The sequence below is a fragment of the Ylistrum balloti genome, unplaced genomic scaffold (genome assembly GCF_031769215.1).
Source record: "Ylistrum balloti isolate Yb309-2 unplaced genomic scaffold, AGI_CSIRO_Ybal_v1 Utg369620, whole genome shotgun sequence".
In the NCBI taxonomy this organism is placed as follows: domain Eukaryota; kingdom Metazoa; phylum Mollusca; class Bivalvia; order Pectinida; family Pectinidae; genus Ylistrum; species Ylistrum balloti.
This window is the reverse complement of record NW_026781891.1, coordinates 460,174-482,956: the sequence shown is the minus strand read 5'-3', so window position 1 is coordinate 482,956 and position 22,783 is coordinate 460,174. Positions and strand designations below refer to the sequence as shown.

Below are 22,783 nucleotides of genomic sequence, written 5' to 3'. Positions count from 1 at the left end.
AATCACAAGAAACAAATAGGAAAGCAACATAATGAATAAAATAAAATGTGCATTGTATAGAAGCTTCGTTGTTTTCGTTGTAGACAAACCACGAAAAATAAATTGACATAATTGGGACTCTGGATAGCAGAATTGAGTGTACAATTATGTGATATCTACGAAAGATTTTTACCTTAGAAATGATATATAAGCCTTAAAGTACAATGTATCCAAGACGATTTCTATTGTACAGTACTAGAATAAATAATTACAGTAAATTTGATCGATGATATTGACGCGAATCTATTTTTGAGAACGTGACATTACTATGGTTAACCTAGATTAATGTATGTTGTTGACAGGCGGAAGACGTTTTCCTGTTCAGAAAATGTTCAGCAGATTGTTGAAGGTGGTCCTTTAGGACATTATTTCATTGTCCATGTATTGTCCTTGTGACATGTAATTGTCATCCACTTTATATGTCGTATTATCGAAACTAAGTTCTTTGAGATAATCGTTGTGACAGGCCGTGTTATTTTGCAACATTTATAAGACTTTTTTTAAAAACTTTATGTCGATGTGTCGACAGCATTAACACAACAGGTCAAGTTTAATAAAAAAAATCAACACTTGTGAGTCGCGCTTTTATCTACAAGTCGATGTAGATATATAGTTATTCCGTTTCTTGTGGTCAAAGAATGTCGATAAAAAAAAAGAAACCTTTCAGAGAAAGTCTGGTGTTGTCAGTTCATATGTTCAAGAAAAAACCGTGTGTTACCATGTTTGCTGACATTTTTACTACAGAAAGATAGACAAAATGCTTCCATTATTTATTAAATTAGAACTATTTTTTTATCACATCGCCGACAACGACGATTGATTGATAAACACATCCAATAACAAACATATACAAAAAAAAAATCTTGTGTAATTCTACCGGTTAATTAAGCAAAATCCATAGCATGTTAATACATTGGAGTCTGTATCTCTCAAACGTTTTAATAACACTGTTCACTGCTGATGAAACTAAAATGTTATCAAATGAAAAATTTACAAGTTACAAGATTAATACTATTTGACAAACAACTAGTGTTAGTTATTGTGTATACAACCAAATCAATATTTTACCATTAGGTATAAAACACATCAGCTACAGGTGCCGTGCATATACATAGTTTCAATGTCAGTTATACAAAATGTATATAACTGTACACAATACATCCATTGTCAAAGATTTTGTACACATTCACATATCATCTTGTACACATACACATTGTATCTTGTACACAAACGCATTGTATCTTGTACACATACACATTGTATCATTGTACACAAACGCATTGTATCTTGTACACATACACATTGTATCTTGTACACAAACACATTGTATCTTGTACACAAACACATTGTATCTTGTACACAAACACATTGTATCTTGTACACATACACATTGTATCTTGTACACATACACATATCATCTTGTACACATACATATTGTATCTTGTACACAAACACATTGTATCTTGTACACAAATGCATTGTATCTTGTACACATACACATTGTATCTTGTACACAAACGCATTGTATCTTGTACACATACACATTGTATCTTGTACACATACACATTGTATTTTGTACACATACACACTGTATGTTGTACACAACACACTAGATTTCACATAACTTGTATACAACACAATTGCTGTCTTTGTCTTATATTTGTCGAAACACAAAACAAGTAAACATATCATACCACTAATAACTTCAGTGTGTTTGTTCCTTAAACAGCTAATGGAAAAGAGCTAAAGACTTCAGAGAAAAAGTTAAAGCATTTGATAGTACAATGAAGATGCACGTACTGATCATTGCTGATTCATCTAGCTTTTGAAAAATTTCAGAACATGAAATTAAACTCCTCGTTAAAACAAAATTATATACAATGTACACACTAATGTACTAAGAATTCTTACTCCACACAAAACTTCATATTGATTGATGGTCACCTAAATTTACACTAAAGTTTAAACTGATGAGTAGTCATGCTTGGATGACCGCACACCGTAAGGCATTGCTATCTACAAATCAATAGCAATATTTGAGAACCTGGATGTAATAGTTAACAGGAGGCCTAATGATCCTGTGTCACTCACTTGGTATTCAATATCTTTTACAATACACAGCAATTTGCATTACTGACATTTAAAGTCTTGGTCATTGAAGAAAGGTGTTCAAAAGATTTTACAACTTTGACCTCTGTGACCTGTGACTTTGAATATAGGATGGTCCAAGAGAAGTAAACAGCGATCCCCCTGAAATAAATATAGCTGATGCTGATATTACTATGTAGGTGAAATATATATATGATTGGTAGCTGAAAAGCAGTTTTCAGCAGTCACATAATATTTTTTTGAAATGTCTACTTGGTAACACTGCGACATAGTATGTGTCTAATGCGAGTAGGTAAATTATTAAACCCTCAACAAATGAAATGCCTGTAGAAATGAAGCCGGTATATGTTTTGTTGATATCCACTACACAGCGGTTTCAAATATAAAACTTGTTTTTACATTTAAGATTTTCGAGGTAACTGATAAACAGTGATTGTCATTTCTGTGTCATAAAAGAGTTCGCATATCATTGTAGACACCTCCTCCCAGTTAAGGCAGTCCAGACCACAACCAATACAAGGCATGGACAGTGAAGTGACATTGTTCCTGACACAGTGTTTCTTCATCTCCACCAGACTAGACTTCAGTGTATCATAGGTTGGTTTATCATTAGCTTTAGGTTTCGTTATCAGGTAATATATAAATCTTCCTCCATCATTCAGAACAGCTAATTCCCCTGTCTTCTTTTCTGCAAATAGACAACAAAACTATGCAATTATGATGTGGTCTCCTGAATGTATTTCTGTAAAAGATAAAAATAACTCTTTCTATTACATGGTGTAAAAAATATGACAGTAACTATCATTTTGACAACCAATGTATTAAAATGAAGTTATATATAATGTATATATTCCCAGATAAGAGATTTTATCTTGAATCTAACAAGTTCAGAATCACATGTGTAATTTTCCGGGAGTTCATCAACCTTCTACAATTTAAACAAATCAATACAGTGTTAAGAGCCTTTCTGCATGATAACATAGTAAACGAACTGATTCTACACACTGTGTGTAATTGATACTTTAGATAGATACAAATGGATGAATAAATGTCACCTAGCAACAACACCAACATTTGTAGGTCATTATACAATAAAATTATTCATTTCTGAGGAGGATTAATTTTCACTAATTTCATGGGCACGCTCGATTGACAAATTCATACCAGCATGTCCATAAGTTGTTGAAATAAGTACAGGTAGCTTTACTTTGCTGTTCCTATCCATAAAATCAAGCATCTATGAAATAACAATTTTTTTTTAATTGAAAAGACAAACAAGGTAACTACTGTGTGGTCAGAGGGTGCAGTGGTTTTCGCACGTGCCTTTCACAAATACTAGCTGTCTTGGGTTTGATTCCTGGAAGGGGTGTGAAAAGGTATGGCATCCCCTGCATAACCACATCGTTTGCCTTGGTTACTCTGATTTCCTTCCACAATAAGACCCCTGAGGCACTTACACCCCGGTCGACAAGAGTGATTAATGTAATTTGAAATAACTTGTTTTGCAATTGTTGTGAAATAGGTCAAGTTTACATAAAATTATTGTGTTGAAACAAGATACAAAACGTACTTGTGCATGTTGTAAACTTATTTGCTCTTCGGTAGCCAAAGTTTCCTATTTGCCCTATCATTCGACATTAGACCATATTCACCATTGGTTAGTAGCCCTCACATTCTGTCAAAAGTGTAATGTCATGTCGTGGGGGAAAGGGGGATAAGAGAACCACTGACTGTCAGTAATTTCATAATTACAGTTGAAAACTACGTTAAGATTTCAAGAGAAGTGCTGCATTTACAAGAGGAAACAAGGTACTTACATATAGCTGAAGATTTCTACCAGATGTCTGTTTATCAAAATGTCTGACATCTGGTGTTGGGACTAGAGGAAATTTGGGCTACCCAGGACAACTCTCAACTATTAAACCGTTATTACGATAGCGCATTAACAATGGGATAAGGTTTCAAAAAGGAGCTGCTAACATCCAGTTTCTTCACCACTATAGGTTACTTTATAGAGATGGTAGAGCTATCATGACACTCATGAGTCAGTTCATAAAACATGTACTTCAAAAAAGAAACCAGGCAATCGGGAAAAACCTTGTACAGTGTATCTCAGCAATTTCATAATAAGACATGGTTTCATGAGTTACATATATCTCTAAAATCTTCAAATCTGTTTCATTCAATTCCAGTGAGTTTTTTTTTTTTTTTTTTTTTAATAATGAAATTAAACATACTCATAGCCTTGAGTTTATCCACACGTTTAAACTTTTTCTTGAACAAGACAGCAATTCCTCTGCCCATACGAATATCTTCACTGATACAGTGAGCTAAGGAATCTGTGGCTGGACAGGAAAACAAATCTCCTTCCACCACCCTGAACTTGAAATTCTGAAATGATGAAAGAAGATAACTAAATTATAATCTGTAAAAAAAGTTCAATAAATTAAAATACAAAAAAAAACCTTTAGTTAATATTATAAACTCTAGTGGTGTTCTACCACTGACATTACAATACAGTACAGACACACATAGCAATGTATACATAGTTTTATATTTTTACATTGCTATACAGGGTAACATAACTTCAGGTCTAAGAATTATGTACATTGTACATTTTGTATGTGTACAATGTACATGTTATGACAAGCACATTAAATTCTGAATACATCCATTTCAAAGGAGATAGACAATGAACTAACAGAAATTCTGTTTCTCTCCTAAAAGAACAAAGATTCTAATCATCAATGGTTTTTATAATCATTGTTGACAATAATTCATGTATAAATTTTAAATTAAGTGCATATATATTTAATGTAAGTAAATACACTGCAATTGGTTATAAAAGCATTTGACTTTTGTTTATTGTTTATTATATACAGACTTAAAAATTCACTTGACCTCACACATTTAATCTATTTTTATATATATATAAAATACAATTTATCAACATCGAATAATGTAATTTGACATTTTTCTTCTTTGTTCCGAAATATGACAAGTCAATAAAGAGAAATAAATACATACCACGCCCGAAGACACAGATGCAGTCGCCATGTTCTTAGTCAAACTATACACTGACCAGAAAAATATGTTTGACCTGAAAATAAAGAAAACGACCAATTGTGAATAAGAGTTGCTTCCCCTAGTCCATGTCTGATAATATGTTTTTTTTTTTATACAGCTATATCCGAGACATATATATCACATATATACGTCTCAGGCTATATTGAGTAAATTGGGTTCATTTCTTAATTTTTCTTTCAAACAATTAAAAATACAATATACATTGTTTTTGACATGTAATAAGATCGTAATGGTACAATGTGAAGAATAAAAAGCACGGACTTCGAATCAAAGTTCGTGGTGGAAGTTATGGTAACAATACATTGCCTACCTGTTTGATTTCAGGGAAACATAAAATGACGTTTCTTGGTGTTCGATTCTTACCTCGATATCCGTAACATACACAGATCAATTCGGGTTACAAGCTCATTTGCAATACTCGCATGTGTCTATTGCAATCTAACCCACTTCCGCCACACAGTATAACACTTCCGCTTTCACTTTTAGTTTGTAATATTCTGAGAATAAAATATAAGCTATTGTTTATATCGTCGATGTTGATAGATTGTCGTTATGGCCAAATAATTGAAATCTTGTAGATTATGTCGATACACCAACATGATGTTTGTTTGTCAAGTTTTATTGAGTCAAACAACCATGGGTAACTACAGGGACGTATCTTACGTCCCTGGTAACTAGCACGAGTCGTCTTAGTCTTGCTCAAGTTCGATAAGATATTTGAAATCAATCAATGGAATTTGAGATAGATTTATGAACTACTTGCTGTAGGCTAAGTATTTCTTGTTCTTTTGTTTTGTTTTGTTTTGTTTTTGTTTGTTTGTTTGTTTGTTTGTTTGTTTGTTTTTTGGCTTGTTTTTTTTTACTCTTTGTTTGTTTAGGAACAACCGTGTAACTTACCCATTGAACATGTATAACGCCTTTCAGTGTGTCGGTACCTAATTATCATGCAGTATAATGATGTGGCATAATAAACGAAAAATATGTGGTTACCGGTTTTATCCGAATGAATATAACGATGTCGATATTGATTGTTATCTTGTCGTTGTTGCTGCTGCTACTATTATGGTAGTTGTTTTTCTTCTTCCTCTTCTTCTTCTACAATCCAGTAATTATTTTGATGGGTTTTAAAACGATTTAAAGACTTATTTGAGAGACAAACATGAACAGGTGATCTATTGAAGTACTCAAGGTACATGTAGTAATTCTGATATAGACATTTATTCAGACAAAATACGGAAGTTCAGAGGAATTAAGAACGGATATCTGACTAATTCCAGCATGCCGAAGCATCTCCAGGCGCTCAAAGATATAAACACGTGCACAGAAAGTTGTGTATTTTTCTTTTGTTCAAACTTTTTTTTTTAACGGGTCGATGAATACGAATCCGGAGGTCATCAGTGGAAGTGATACAGGTAGGATCGTAATATAACGTTACCGAATGTAAAATCGGTAAACATTATTATCAGTTAAGAATCAAATTGTCTAAAATTTCAAGATGTGGATGATACGCCAAATTTAAGTAAACGTCAAATTTACGTAAAATTCCTCCCTCTTGATGAAACTACGATTATGGACAATTCATGTAGATGAAAGATTATTTTGGACAACACAATGAGACTGCACAGTAAAGATTCATAAGCATATATTTAATGTGACGAGTACTTTCACCGAAAAGATGTATTATAATCCTTGTCACTATTTTTTTTATAAAATTTCAAGGGGCTATATTGCGCTGTTATAAATATGACGCCGTGCAGTAGGCGAGGTGGGAATGAATGTACACGCATTACGTAATAATATCGCTTAACATGTTATTATACATCGTGGTCTTGAAATAATGCCAGTATTACTTGACCCATGTAGTGTGTAATTACATACACCAAAAACGCTTGTTGATATAAGACAGACGAAACATATCTTACAATGTATCACATGTTTGAAAAAGGAGTTTGGCGGTTATGTGATTCCCTAGAAGGCAATTTTATTTACGGTCTCTGATCTGGCAATGGATCAATTACCTCTCTTTAAATGATAATTATGTTAGCCTAACGAAAATCCGACACAGGAAGTCAACGTCTTGACACATCCATATATATTATGCTAGTCGATGGAATATTGCCTTATCCTCTAAGTTCTGGGTTGTATCTTGCAGCAGCGCTTTGTTTGATGTTGATAACTACAGCAAGGTATTAGTTGACTAAAGCTAATATCAAGTGGTAATTAGTAGCAGATAGAACTTTCTTGAACTTAACTAAATCCAAGGGTCATAATTATGGAAAACATCTTGATAGTATGTATACCTAGTGTTACTATGTAATTTGTCATTTGTAACAAAAGTGCAGTGACACTGGCAAGTTGTTACCTTTTTAATATTTTATTTCAACAAAGCTTTGCTGTGGTCATTTTGGATCAGATAACGTAGATACAGTTGGCAAAGATTAATATGATTGCCAGTGTTAAAAATCAATTGTAATGAAAATCGTTCCTGTTACTGCCGTTAGAACAGGATGGACACATAACTGACATAAAAATAGGACCGTACTTCATATCTTACCTTTTTTTGTCTCTCTCTCTCTCTCTCTCTCTCTCTCTCTCTCTCTCTCTCTCTCTCTCTCTCTCTCTCTCTCTCTCTCTCTCTCTCTCTCTCTCTCTCTCTCTCTCTCTCTCTCTCTCTCTCTCTCTCTCTCTCTCTCTCTCTCTCTCTCTCTCTCTCTCTCTCTGTGTCATCGTAACAAACTACTCACAATTCAGCAAATTCCCACTCATAAATCCTTCACAACATGACCATGTGTAAACACTATGAAAATTTCACTTCCTGTAAAGCTACTTTTTGGTAATTTCCAATACAAAGCTAAAATATTATTCTGAAAAAAATTGAAAACCCATATTGTCCACTTCAACATGACAAGATAAATTTTAGCAAGGATTTATTTTTAAGATTTTGATTAAAATGTGGTGATCAAATGAACGAAAATACCACCATGGCCACACTATGAAACTGTGTACTGTTACCCTAGAAACTTAACGAGTCGATTGAAACTAGTCATTTTCTAAATCAAGCTTGATCTATTTTTTCAACAACCACGATACAAATTATTCCAAGTTATATTAACCGGTCATATTAGTTCGGATGTAAGGCCTTGATTGGCCATCGGAATACCCGGGTAAAACGCGCGAAGTAGGAAATTAAAATGAAAACTATTCATAGAGTGCATGTACTTTATCGATGTTGAAAATAATACAGCAGAGATTCGATATCCACATGTAGTACTGATATATTATATAAGCATCGTCTATTTTAACTACTTTTGTAAAGTAAACATGCATTGTAAGTGTCAACACATCATCATACATTTAGATCACTTTTCTGACCACGTGGTGCTGGAATTAACTTACACTTCCGGTCAACCTGGTGTCAGCTTTACTTTTTTACATAGTTGTGTTGGTGTTTGTCGTGTGGTGCCAATATTTTGATATTATCTATCATATAAACTTTCAATTCCAGTGACGTCACAAATTTTAAGACTGTCCATGATACTTTTACACACACAGGTGCTAACGTAGTTACATTACATCCGTATGAAATACCAGAATGCTTTTCCTGGACTTTGTTTGGCAATTTAAAAAGCGGAATGTTCTGATTTTATGGCTGAGAAGTTGATTAATGTACTAGGGATTATACTTTCTCGCACGACACAGACAGAATTCCGTTGGTTTCCGGAGGCTTCTTAAAATTCTATATTTAACGCAACGCGGGTTTTCCTTAACACAGGATTCCGTGCTAATTTTAGGTTCTATGTATATGATGACACGCCGTGTAACATTCGGAGCCCGGAACAATCTGACACCTGCAAGTGTGATGTGTATACAGTAGTGTGCACTCGTGTACACATGATGTAGCCAGGATGATATTAACGAAGGCATGTGTGTACATCTACAACGTATTGTTTAAGCTACCATGGCAACCACGTAATATTGATGAAGGAAAACATTTAAAAAAAACGTCGCTGGGTAGTAATCAAGGTGGTCAGTCATCTAGTTGTGACACCTTTACGTATATTCCTGTGACTCTCCATCTGACCTTGTGGTATGGTTGGCGTTGTCATCAGGTGTGTATTGAAAACGCGATGACAGAAGACAGCAGTTGACATTTCCATGCGACCACTGTATGCGTATAAATACAAGCAAGCCATTGAAACTATTCTGTAAACTGAAAAATATATATATATTTCTTAGCAACGTATACTTGCAAAATAGATTTATAAATGTATATATATATATAGTATATCTTAACCGGAAATCAAAATACATTTCTGTCAACCACTTTATGATTACAAATTTTCTACATGAGAAAGTTTCAGTTCACACACACACACACACACACACACACACACACACACACACACACACACACACACACATAGAGAGAGAGAGAATGTATACACAGGAATACAAATTTATGTAACTATTGGTATATGTATGCGTGTGTGTGTGTGAGAGAGAGAGAGAGAGAGAGAGAGAGAGAGAGAGAGAGAGAGAGAGAGAGAGAGAGAGAGAGAGAGAGAGAGTGTGTGTGTGTGCGTGTGTGCGTGTGTGTGTGTGCGTGCGTGTGTGTGTGTTTCAAGATACAGGACATACGTTCTCTCGTTTGAATCCATATGAAAGGCATTTAAAAAGATTTTACTTCCGAATATGAATTATTAATTGCTAAAGATTATTCGGCATTAAATAGGGAGATAAAAATCTCGTTTATCGATATAAAATGATCAGATTTATTAATCTGGACATTATGTTTTAGAATGATATTTTACGAAAGGGTTTGGTGGAATAATAACCATTTTGACCATATCTCATATTTTTATCAATTAGATATGCGTAAATGAGGAATACCACGACGTCAGACTGATGACGAGGAAAATTGGAATATTGAAGTAATGAAGAATTACATGTTAAGGGTTAGTATTTTGACACTGGTTGTTAATGTTTTAATTTGATGCTCGGTCAACGGGAAAACCTTAATATTTGGAGGTTACATCTATAAGCCATATTTTGAGCTGAATCAAGTTGTCATCGGTACTACATATTTACAAATTATCACTTAATTCAAGACAGAGATCGAACCAAGGTCCGTATTCACGAAACCGTTCTCATGCTCAGACTCAAGGTTTTGTGCTCACCTATTTTATTCTCGTGCTCAAGTCGTATCCACGAAAGATTCTGTGCTCAACTCTTGAGCACGTTCTCAGAAAGTTTGATGAGTACGAATTTTGAGTACGTTCTCACTGGAGCAGACTTGAGCATAAGCACAAAAGTTGAGTTTGAGCATGAGAACGGTTTCGTGAATACAGGCCAAGGACTCGGGCGTATACCGACATATCCATTTAAATAGTCATGGAGCAGCTTTTTTTCTTTCTTTCTTTTCCACGCTTGTTATCAGACGTGCCCCACAAATGAGAATGAAATGTAAATCTAGAAAACCCAAACCACTTTTTTATATGCAAATTACGTAGCAGGTATCTCACTCTGTGGGTAATGTGGAATCTTACAAAAAGTAAATCCTGGAATCTACGGAAATTATATGAGATCATCATGATATCTAAAAATAGGACAAGTTTCTTGGGATTTCCACGTGTAAACGGCGTATAAACATGTCACAAGAATACAAAGATCACGCGTTAGTCCCAGGTCAAGTGATAACATTCGGTTATTAGTAGGGACACACCTATTTTAAGGCCATGAGATATTGTTTCCATAAAATTTTATGGACCAGACATTAATTCCAACAAAATAAAAATGGGAACGGCGGATAAAAAGATAAATGGATTTTTTAAAATCGTTTTAATATGGTAAAATATAAAACTATATTGAAAAACATAAAGTAAAACGGGTTTTTTAATTTTTATTTCGATATATAATAATTGAAAGGGAAGAAACAATTAAATGTTCAACATTTGTTTTTGTGTGATTTGGAATTGGACATCGTTTTACTGTGGTTTAGCTAAATTTTGACAGTACATAGTCAGTTTATTAAATTGGCAATGAACCCATTATCTCAGACAGAATGAGTTCTTATCACATAAGGCACTATTTTATCCTTAATGAGAAAAGATATTTTTGAAATTAATTTCCTTGTCAAATAAAATATTCTAGATATCTTGATTATATTTCAATTATACTTCTTCTTTCTTCATTAAATGATATTTCAAAACTTCCGCGTTTTGACTAAAACGAATTGAGAAGGCTTTTTTTTTACAATTTTCATAAGTGTCCATATGTCTGTTGTACTTTGTTAAATACGTTTATCGACAAGGGCAAAACCCTTGCACGCTCCAGTTAAATCACTTGTATATATATATATATATCATATGTAGCTGTATTTCACATTACTGACGCAATCCTGTAGGAGTGAGATGTAACACCACCACAAAATAATTCATTGGCTTGACAACGCTTACTCATGGCCATACCTCATGAATATTCAAAGAGTGAATGTAGGTCAACAACCCGTGAAAACTTCCGGTGGTGCAATATCGCACAACCAGAACTAGTACTTAGAAATGAGGTTTGAATCTAAGACAAGAAATACTGTTTTGGAATTTGTTTACAGAATAATGAATGTATGTATTTTAAGGCTTTGTGTTAAAATATTTTAACATTAACAGTAGTCTGATCAGTCATCTTTTTATATATTAGCCTTTGTTCTTGTGCAAGATTTGGTCAGCAGAGGCGAATACTATTTCAAAGTCTAAATACACTGTATGCCAATATAGATTATACTCCCGATATCCTTCTTTGTGGAAACCATAACTTTCCCGTAGACCTTAACGCGGGGATATTTAGAAATATATATTTGTTCATCAAATGCAACAATAGATTTTGATTTATTTTTATATAATAAGTGAGGTAGATTTTTACCTCTAGGAATAAGGAGACCATTTTAAAACGAAACTTGTAGGAAACATATTTCGTGTTTCCTAGTTTCTTGTTTTTTGCCATTATGTTTGTCTTATATAATTTGTGGAGAGGGTTAAAATAACGTTGTAATAACTTGTGCCCAATCTGTTTGCTTGTTTTCTCAGCAATAGATATGTTCAAATCAATTCGATGCAACGCATTTTCAAAGTTGGTCATGGTTTCAAGCTCTTTCTAAAATATTTTTTTCCATCTTCAAATAAAAACAGCATTCTGCTCCCTAAAAATGACAGCAACGAATGAGATATTTTACGATTTACCTGACTACTTAGTTTTGTTTTATTATTATCATTATTATTATCATTAATATTATTATTTTCATCTTTTAAATGCTCAGCTTTGATTTTGCTCTTTAGATATACCAAATAAGTAGTCCGGATATCTCGCTTGACTATGCATAACGTTATGATAACACATGCTACCAATGTACAAAATTACAGAGAATTCTATAATAGAGTTTTATGAATTGAAACCAAGCAATGTGTATACATATGTACCTTGGAAATATCGATGTTCCTGTCGTCGTTTACGCCTAAATACATGTATGTCGTTAATTCATAAAAATACAACATCAGACGAAAATTTCAATTTTTTAATATTGTTCATTGCTTTTAACAGTTATTACATAAATATATCCGTCAATACAATATATATATAGTATACATGTTATAGATAAAGCGATATATTGCACATATTCCTCGCACCTAGTAACTTTTATATATTATTATGCATGAAACACGTAATTTGTAAGATCTTTTTTGTTACCAATATTGCACAATTTACTTGATTTCTAAATATTTTGTTTAAAAACATTTCATCCAAACGGAACAAATCCATATTCTGAAGGGATTTCTACGGAACAGGAACCGTACAAAGACAGAGACACAGAAAGGTCCTTATCAGTCACGTGCCACGTGCAGTTTTCTGGAGAATACACGTACACAGTTTTCAGAGCATTGTCTTCGTTGCGTGTTTTTCCGCCAGCAAAGAAGATACCTTCTTTCTCGGCAAACATTGCAAAGTTTGAACAGCAAACAGGCATGTTTGTACAGATCTCGTGTTGGGATTTTGGATCATACGAGATGAGACGTCCATCACTGCATGCGACAAAAATGTTCTTCTGAAAAACAACAGCCTGTGCCCTTGATACAGCGAATGGAAGGCTTGCTAAAATTTTACATGATTTTGTGTTTGGCTCAAACATTTGAACAACCGCTGTCTCTTTCCCATTGTCTGATATTCCGCCGAGCACGTAGATATTATTTTCATGGGCTACAGTTGTGGCACTATGAACGCCAATTTCCAGGTTTCCAACTATTTTCCATGAATGGCGTTTTGGGTCGAACTCTTCCACTGTTCGAGTCGTTTCTTCTTGGTTACACTGTCCTCCTAACACATATAGTTTGTTCTGAACACATGTCATACAGTGGTGAGATCTACCCTTCACTAGACGTTTTGAACACTTCTTTATTTTGTTCATCACAATGTCACAATGATACACGTCTCTTGAATTTTTCCCTCCTCCTGACAGATACACGTGAGGCGCGTCGTGGTTATTGTTTTGTAAAGAACACACAGCAAATCCTGACCCGACACCTGATAGTTCAGGCAACCGGCATGTCTTCTGAAAATTGCTTCTACAATCATACAAGTGAATGCCAAGAGAGCTCCTGTCTGTTTCATTTTTGGTAAATAGTAACTGGTAGCGGGCAGCTTCGTTCTGACGTCTTGGCTCCAGACTTAATCGCCGGCATAACTTATTGTTTCTAATAAATATTTCACATTCTGTTTGAAGTTGTTTGTGATGAAGCGATCTCGAAATGGCTAAAAATCTGTCCACATTTTTGGAATTAATGCAACCTCGATCCGTAAAACATCCTTCTCTGAAGAATGTTGCTAAAGCCTTACTGGATTCGGCATCGAGGGTTTTGTAAACCCGAGTAGGGTCAGAACTGTTAGCAGGGTGTGAGTACTGTCGCTCCATCATTCCGGGATGTTGGTTTACAGTGGTACACTGGGGCGTTGTATAACCTGGAAGGTCTGTGTGTCTCTGGTTAGTCATGGAGACTTTTATTGAGTCTTCTCTTTCTGTTTCCTGTATAAACGACAATACATAAATTTAATTTCTGTCACTAATATTATGTAAACGGTGTGTCAAGAAAACCAGGAATAACCACAATTATTTTGTGTCTTTATTTTCGGATAAAATATAGGATACTATGCATTCTATGTTTCTCAGTGGCGTTAAGCTGTTCATTTGCAAAGATAAAAATAATCGATTGAAATAGATATATAAAACAAACATACATACAAACATATGGATACCATTAACAATATATACACATTCACAAATTCCATTTTTCCACAGGTAAATATAAATAGATTTTAAAGAAAAAGACCATTACAAGTGGAATATTTATCAAAAGCTACAGTGGTATCAAACATTTCTGCTAAATGTATAGTACCTACCTTTTCGTTTTGTAATTTGTCAATCTGTCTGCTGTTTTCTATAAAACACTGATTTTCTTGAATTATGGTTCCTAACAATGTTGATAGTTAACAATTAGTTGCTCGTATGGTAGACTTTTCTCGTTATCGACCTCATATATACTGTCCCGAAATCTATATTTAACATACATGGGGAATTTCCCGAACCATGACTGTTAGCTAATTTTAGAAGTAGACACCGGGATCCCCTGGCCAGGTTAAGTTCAATGACGCGTCACTTCCATGGTCACATGAAAATATTTAATGTAACATGAATAACCCGACGCAATCTTACTTTTACTTATGGGTGTAGAAGCGAAGCAGCGTGAACTATTTAATGTTACTGTAGGTGTATACACTATGGGTATTGTTTACACTGCTGTATGTCATATTGTTCGCTGGTGGTGAAATACTTTTATCGACGTATTTCCTATCGGATTTTTAGACTTAAAGATATCACTGCCGTGACGTAGATTGGACTCTTTCTGTGTGACTATTCCTATGTATGTGTAGTGAATGAATGACGTTGATTCGTATGTGTATGTGTTAGAATCGCTATGACAAGAAAATAAACACACATATATATAGAGTTCTCAGATTAAACGCTGCGTAGTTTAAAATAAATATCTTTAATTAGCTCGTGCAAACTCTAGTTATTATTACTATAATTTTTATAAACATCATGAGAACTCGCCCCCAAAAATACAAATATTTGAGAATTCAAATTAGATCATGGAGCCTGATCAATTATTTATCACAGTACCTGTATATATGTAGATGTGTATGCAAATGGATTCAAAATCTCGTGTGTTACAACAGACCAAAATTAAACATGCATGTAGTTCAGCTGAAAAATAGCAAAATAACATATAATTCAATACCGCAAGCTGTCCTATAGATGTAACGTTATACCTCAAATGTGCAAGCGTAAGATTTCTGTTTAGTAGATATATTTGCGATATTGACCAAACATTCAACGAGAAGGGGAGATATTTTCTATATTTTTAATTAATATTTACAGTAAAGTACGTCATGTGTACTTGGTATACCCGTCAACAAGCATTAAGGAGATTCTAAAAAAGTCAGCTCGACTATTAGAAAAATAAAAGAAAAACTTTGTAACTTACCATGAAAGAAACACAGAGTTATATGAAATAATGTGTGTGTTCCATAGCATTTTATAAACGATAACTTTCAGAATTTTTAGGTGATGAAGATAATGGAAAACATTTATAAATGTACGAGTTATCAAGTTGGTTATATATTGATGCAATTATCTCTGTTATCAAAATATACTTTAAAGATAGTATATCATTAACGTGTCTGTGTAGTGATTTAAATCGTGCCGGATTTGACGTGGATACATCACTGTTTGTAACCATGGTTTACCGTCTGATGACGCTAAATGGACATTACTCATCCTCAAAATGATCAATATATGTATAAAAAAACAGATAAATAGTAAATCGTGGTGCGAATGAGCACATAGGTCTTTCGACCCCTCCCAATTGACATTTTGACCTACTGAATATCATAGAAAAAATGTACACATTGCTAGCTAAATATGCCTCTTAGGTCACTAACGTTAGAAAAATCCGTGTTAATTGTCTGAAGGTGAAGGTCTCTCTAGCCTACCTACGTCATTGGCGATGTTAATACGTCATCATAACTTAATCAACTAACCGCAGACATTCGATGAGACAGAGATACGGGTGACAATAAGGTTACTGGGGATTTTCAAAACATTTGCATAGTAATGTTTTATCATAAAAGACCCTGGCAAATAAATCTAATTTTTTTGACAATGGATTGTTGAAGATAAAGCCCGTGACCGTTGGTTATTTATAATAAATGACGTTATTTGATATTATTATATATTGAAAGTTACAAAAATCGGCCTTCCTACATTCATTTTTAATCAAGTGTTTTGTATGATGTTAAACGTGAATCGCTTGTTGCAATATAAATACTGTGACCGAGAGGCAACCCGGAAGTTATATTCGAAATAAAACATTTATTTACATTCATGGTGATGATATAAGACTAAATCAACAAAGTCCATGTTAAGTGCTCAACATCTTTAGCATGTTTTTAGAACATCACCAGTGTCCTAAAGTGGCATTCAAACAGTAATAATTATACTCCAACGTCGACCTGCAGGCACTATGTCGGATATTGGACTATCGCACCGGATATGGTTGATACTGAAGATGTTTTGCGGGATAAATTTTGGTCTTTAATTTCCTTTATTGACTCTCCGTGAAAAAGGAAAAACACTATGTTATCGATAAAGTTTTTACAGATAAGACAACATTCAACAACAGGACTAGTTAAATAAAATCTTTATTCTGAATTTTGATATTGTCGTGTAGTGGATTTTATATATTTTTTTTTCAATTAAAAACGATTCAAATTGTTACGAACTGAATGTTGCTATATATGTTTTCTGTCTTTCGACATCGTGTGGGAAATGTTTTTAAATAGTTATAAGTTCATTGTTACTAAACTTTTACTTTCAGAATTTAAAGATAAAATTTTAAGAGAGTTTTTAATTTTCCTAACAAGTAAAATATTTTTCGTGGTATATCTTAAAAACGTATGTTTTAAAAGTATGATAAAGTGATAAAAACCGAATCAAAATAAAACAAAAAAATAATAACTGAAAAAGTTATATCATTAATTAATCGAACATTCTTTTCACTGTATAATATTCTTTCATCACTCCGTCAAAAGTGCAGTAAAAGTGATAGCTAAACGTGATATCCCTGCATCGCATTATGTACATGTATTAAAGACTGTTATGAATAGCTGAGGTAATTATTGTGCATCGCCGTCGGATTGTAATACCACATGTTTGACCAGAACTAGGACATAATTCAATGTAAAATATTTATATATCATAAGTTGAAGTTTTGAATCGTTGGGTGGTTGACAGGTTTTCCGTCTCCTCGGCTCCTCCTATTGTCGGGTATCGTCTCACAGACGAACGTTAGCGTTCTGGCGACATGATGGGGCGATCTGCACCCCCCGTGGAGGGATGGAACCGTCTGTAGCGGTGAACGTTTAATTTTGCTAGTGTTAGGAGACATCTGAAGGACCTAACAATGCCTTATCCTAACTCTAGCCGTTGAACACGTCCAGAAGCTGAAACGAGGACTTGGGGCCTACCTAGATTTGGTTTATGTTCGGGTAACTTTGAAGTCGGTTTAATATGCCTTAAAATAATTGTATAATCTGACACTATCTACCCCTGGGCCGGCGTCATCACGCCTTCTCTTTTTCGTAAAGCCACCGAGGGATCTTTAACGTGTGAAAGTGAACAGTCCTCACACGGGCCTTGATTCAGTTTTTAAGATATGTGTAAGATAGAGCTATACACTTTATCCGAGTATCAAATTAACACGAATCGTAACTTGTCACAAAAAATGCAAACCCAACAAAATAATAATTTTAAATAGTAACCTTGACAATGATACAACACAATTTCTCTAAAAGGTGCATGATAAATCACGGTTAGAAACAAAAATATCAGATTTATCTTCCTGTTTTTTTTTTGGTTGTGAAATTTCATCGAGTATATATGTAAATTTTGCCACAAGGTGACCCTGCCATTCAGGTTAGGTTTTGTAAGCCTTGCGCTACCTGAATAGTATTGTAAAGTGACAAATGTATGTGGATTTTGTGTTTGCCATATGCAAAACTGCGAAAATTTCATCTACTTTTTGCTATTTATGTTATCAAAAGAATTATTCTTTCCCCAAGGACACCTTCTAGAATGTCTTTACGGTAAAAAAACCCAAAACAAAACAATTTAAAAAAACTAAGGTGTTTATGTTTTACCTAACGCTATGCTGCAGAATAGATTTTGTTCCAAACCATCATTGACAATGTTTATACCGACAACGAATATTTCTTGATTATTTCCATCCTTTGATTAAAATCATGTGTTTATCACTAAATATGTGTCACACACAATCTTTTAAATCTGGCTAATATACCACAGTGTGGTTACTTTGCTTTAAAAAACGGACGGTGTTAATTTTTTTTTCTCAATTCCATCTCTTAGCAGTAAGTTCTACTAATATGTGAAGGATTTCATGGTTCAGTTTTGTGTTTGATAAAGCAACTACAACTACACACCCATATAATATTTTACTGTAGCGAACGCAAAAACTATTAGGAAGTACATTTACAGAAAGTGATTGTAACCTTGGAGCATAGAGGATGTTAAATACGAACTTTATACATAATTATATTGAGAACTACAAAATGTTGTTACTAAATTGTATTTAGCTACAAAAAGCTAAACCGGCCTTTAACAAGGTCTCCTATCGAGCACAGTATGATTGATTTCTTCATCAATCATCATGCATTTTTTTATGAAAAAGATTTAGGTACAATTGTATAAGTCTCATTGTAAGGGGCCGTTGTCTTAGAATTTTAGTCTATATTGAGTAACCTTCACTTCTATTCTTGACTATTTGAATTATGTAATAGATCGATATTGATCCGTGTGTTACTACTTATGAATGATTCTTAATAGATATAACATGGGGATCCTAATTGTATGATGTAATGATGTATTAAATAACTCGCGTTTTTCAACATTCTTTATTTCACATGTGAACAGAATTATAATTCAAAACTCCAATTCAGTGAAATTATGTAATATATGAACAAACGAAATGTTTACACGGAGTCTCCGGGAAAAGTACAAGGGTTTAAGACCCGGTGTTACTGATTAGTCAGCGTCTTCCACTTCATCGACGACACCCGTAAATCTTGCATTGTCCAAGTAAGTCTACTTTTAATAGCGTATTTCAGAAAATATACACGTTCCTGGCGTTCTTTTGAAATCATTCAATATTTCAATTTATAAAATATATTGACCTTTTGGTTAAGGTCATCCGCTAGCCAGGTTTTTGCTATTTATTTTGACAAAAATTGTATCTTCAACACTCCCTTTATTTAGTCGCCAATAACATCACTGACGTGTCCTAGAGGAACGCACCAGATATAAGATACTTTTGAATTAATTACTTGACTCCACAGTATCTAATTCTAAATTTGAGTTGAAAGGTGATATTCACTTGTACATTTTGTCTCGACAGGAAATAGTCACTTTGAGGTAATGTCGTAAATTACAAGTAATTACCTAGAGTATTAAGTAAAGCAATATTGGCATTCATTGGTTTTTATATAGTATAGTATAGCAGGATCCCTATTGATATTTTTATTATCAGTGAGAGTTGTTATGTCTTTGCATTTTTTTGCCTTACAGTTCTTGCACAATACACAGTCATATTCCGCCTACTTGGTAGTATGGCCTTCTTACGTTTAACGTTGTGGATCAGGACTTTCAATCGTACAATACACCTGCTGAAAGTTATGAATAAAATCTGTTAAAACACAACACCAGCGTTAGGTGAAGTGAACTTGAAATGTTCATAAGAGACCAAATTATATTTAAACAAATAAACATACCCAGAACAGGATACACAATATGGGTGAGTTTGACCTTGATATAATAGGATGGGAACAAATTATTGCACCAGTGATGAAAATAGACATCGTCTACCAACCGGATGTTAATATCTAATCTCTTAAATTCCTCCCAAGTAGTGAATCACATTACCTTATAACTTTGTATCGACCTTTCAATGTGCAGCGGCTAAGTGAATTACACATGATAATAATCTAGTTTTATAGTCGATTATTTTGGTGGTGATTTTTTCGAAATGTTTTCAATTTATCTGTTATTTGTAATATAAATTGCAAAATGTCAGTTGTAAACGACACTTGATTGTGTGTTGGTAGTCCTATTGTCGACACAACAATGTAAATTATGATAGTACTTATTAAAATCAATTGTGTAATATCGATCTATGGGTAATGATTTAAAAGAAATAAGATTTGATGTTCGAAGTGTGCAATGGATTAGATACATATATGGTCTTTAATCAGCTTACCTCTCATATGAGAATTTTTGAAACGAGACGTTTTTACTTTTACGAGTCATGCATAGGCAGCCGTTTTGTTGTGCCGTTTTCAACACATTACGTAACACCAAGGTCCATATCACTGTGTAACAGACCGACTATGTGATAAAATGATATTCATTGGCGTAAGATTTTATAAATAGTTGATTAGAACAACCCTATCTGTTTTTTGCATGAATTATTTGATGCAAAAATACATTGATATATCATGTACTTATCCATATCGCCAGATTGTCCATTTCAATCATCGAGTGACTTGTGCATTTCAGAAACCTTCGCAGACAGAAAGCGAAGTAAAATGAGCAAAAAATTATGACTAGAATGTAACGTTAAACATGTACAATCAAATTTTAATGTTACAATTACGATATTTCTTTGAGACTGGTAGTCCACCAGTAAAATCAATGACCATGTGACGTAAAATAGTTTAGATGCAGCATAAGGGGAACATCTATTTATATACAGATATAAATATATAGACAGCGGAAACAATACAACTATGGTTGATACAATATGGGGTTTGAAGGATTTATAATAAGTTGCTCTAAGGATCAATAGGTAAAAATAAATGTTTCCTTAATTTTCTTTAATGCTTTCATAACTATCGCAAAAGTTAAGTATACATTTATATACAAAAATAACAAAGGACTATGTTAACAGCTTCTTATATATTATTTTAACTAGTTCCATTAAATATAGAAAGGGTTTTAAGTTCAACTGAATTCATCACTAAGTCCCGTATATCATTAACCAGCTTCCTTAGTCGATAAGCTACTGATGGCTAGGAGGTGTGTGTCCTAGATTAACACTGGGTCACCATTTACGTATATTTACCTACGTCATACATGAACAAATTATATCACTTAATAAACCAGCTGAAAGATTTTCACAATCCATATTCAAGGTGCCAAAGTAGGCTGTTAAATAATTTATTGATTCATCGTTAAACTTAACTTGTATTAACCAATAACAACTTTTCTCACGTTTACTTTGTGCCATTATTGAGAAAACTTTTGATATTACTTATTGATATGTTAAAGTTATCATTGTAGTGCGTTTCAGAGGAAAACGTAATCTCCAAATCCAAATGCTCTCTCAGTTTTTGTATATAAAATAATTAATCAATACCGCACTAGAACTCTTTTACTGGGAACTTTTTGAACTACGGTCTAAATTAGTTAAATATTATTTTTTGAAAATTAGATATTTTATTTCGTTGTGTTATTCTCGCACTGTAAATAATGGAAGAACAATGCATTCAAGGCACGTTTGTTTCACATTACACTTCCTATCTGTGTATAGGACAAACACTCGTCTTTTGTAACTGAGAAAATAACACCACAGAAAAATAAAGATCATAAAGAAGATCATGCTAATAATGAGAAATGTTCATACTACTTGTAGTCACCTTTACTGTCATTGTATTCTTGTACTTTCTGCGTCTGAGGGTGTGGTTATCTACTCTATTCGGAGAACAGGCTCCTCACCTGAGAGATAACGCGATATGAACTATAACACTTCGATAACAGGTCACTTAAGATTCAGGATTGCGTCATATTTATATTTAAACCACGATTGATTTACCTCCAAATATAAATAAAATTACAATTTGTTATTGAATAAGGGAGAGTGGGTTTAATATAAGATATATATATTTCAGAGAAGGCGGGATTCATGGGTTGTTTTTTGGTATAAGACACATAGTGTATGGATCCTGTAACAGAGGCACAATTATCGTTATACCCTGACCAAGTCACTGGAAGGGAAGGTCACAATGAATGAGTCCGAAATTTAACAGACATTACATAGGCCAAGAAAATCGTTTGCAGGCTTATCGTCTAATATTTTGATAGCCACAGAAAGTAAACATTATTTTGCTATATACTAGGAATTCATAAAGATATATTAAAATATGTTTCTTAATTTAGCAAGGGGCTTTTCATGTGAATGATCGATATAATGAACAGCCGACTTAAATATTTAATTGTTAGAAAACAGGATACCTCTTAGACTGTTTGCCAATTTTCTTAATGTTGTGCAGCGTTTCACTACGGATATCAAGATATTTGACCAAGAAGCCACAAATAGAC

The 22,783-nt window shown here is 33.7% G+C and overlaps 2 protein-coding genes across 2 annotated transcripts; both read right to left on the bottom strand.

Moving 5' to 3' along the window:
• Positions 1-793: 793 nt before the first annotated feature.
• Positions 794-5,681, bottom strand: LOC132549571 (ADP-ribose glycohydrolase OARD1-like). Its single transcript, XM_060213514.1, has 4 exons — positions 5,599-5,681; positions 5,176-5,248; positions 4,386-4,539; positions 794-2,836 (listed from the first exon to the last, which is right to left on the bottom strand). Exons 1-4 carry the CDS (start codon positions 5,613-5,615, stop codon positions 2,550-2,552), a joined length of 531 nt encoding a protein of 176 aa, XP_060069497.1. The 5' UTR covers positions 5,616-5,681; the 3' UTR covers positions 794-2,549.
• Positions 5,682-12,900: 7,219 nt separating this feature from the next.
• On the bottom strand, positions 12,901-14,694 carry LOC132549671 (kelch-like protein 24a). The gene is made up of 2 exons (XM_060213625.1): positions 14,677-14,694; positions 12,901-14,302 (listed from the first exon to the last, which is right to left on the bottom strand). Exon 2 carries the CDS (start codon positions 14,267-14,269, stop codon positions 13,022-13,024), a length of 1,248 nt encoding a protein of 415 aa, XP_060069608.1. The 5' UTR covers positions 14,270-14,302; positions 14,677-14,694; the 3' UTR covers positions 12,901-13,021.
• Between the last annotated feature and the right edge of the window lie 8,089 nt (positions 14,695-22,783).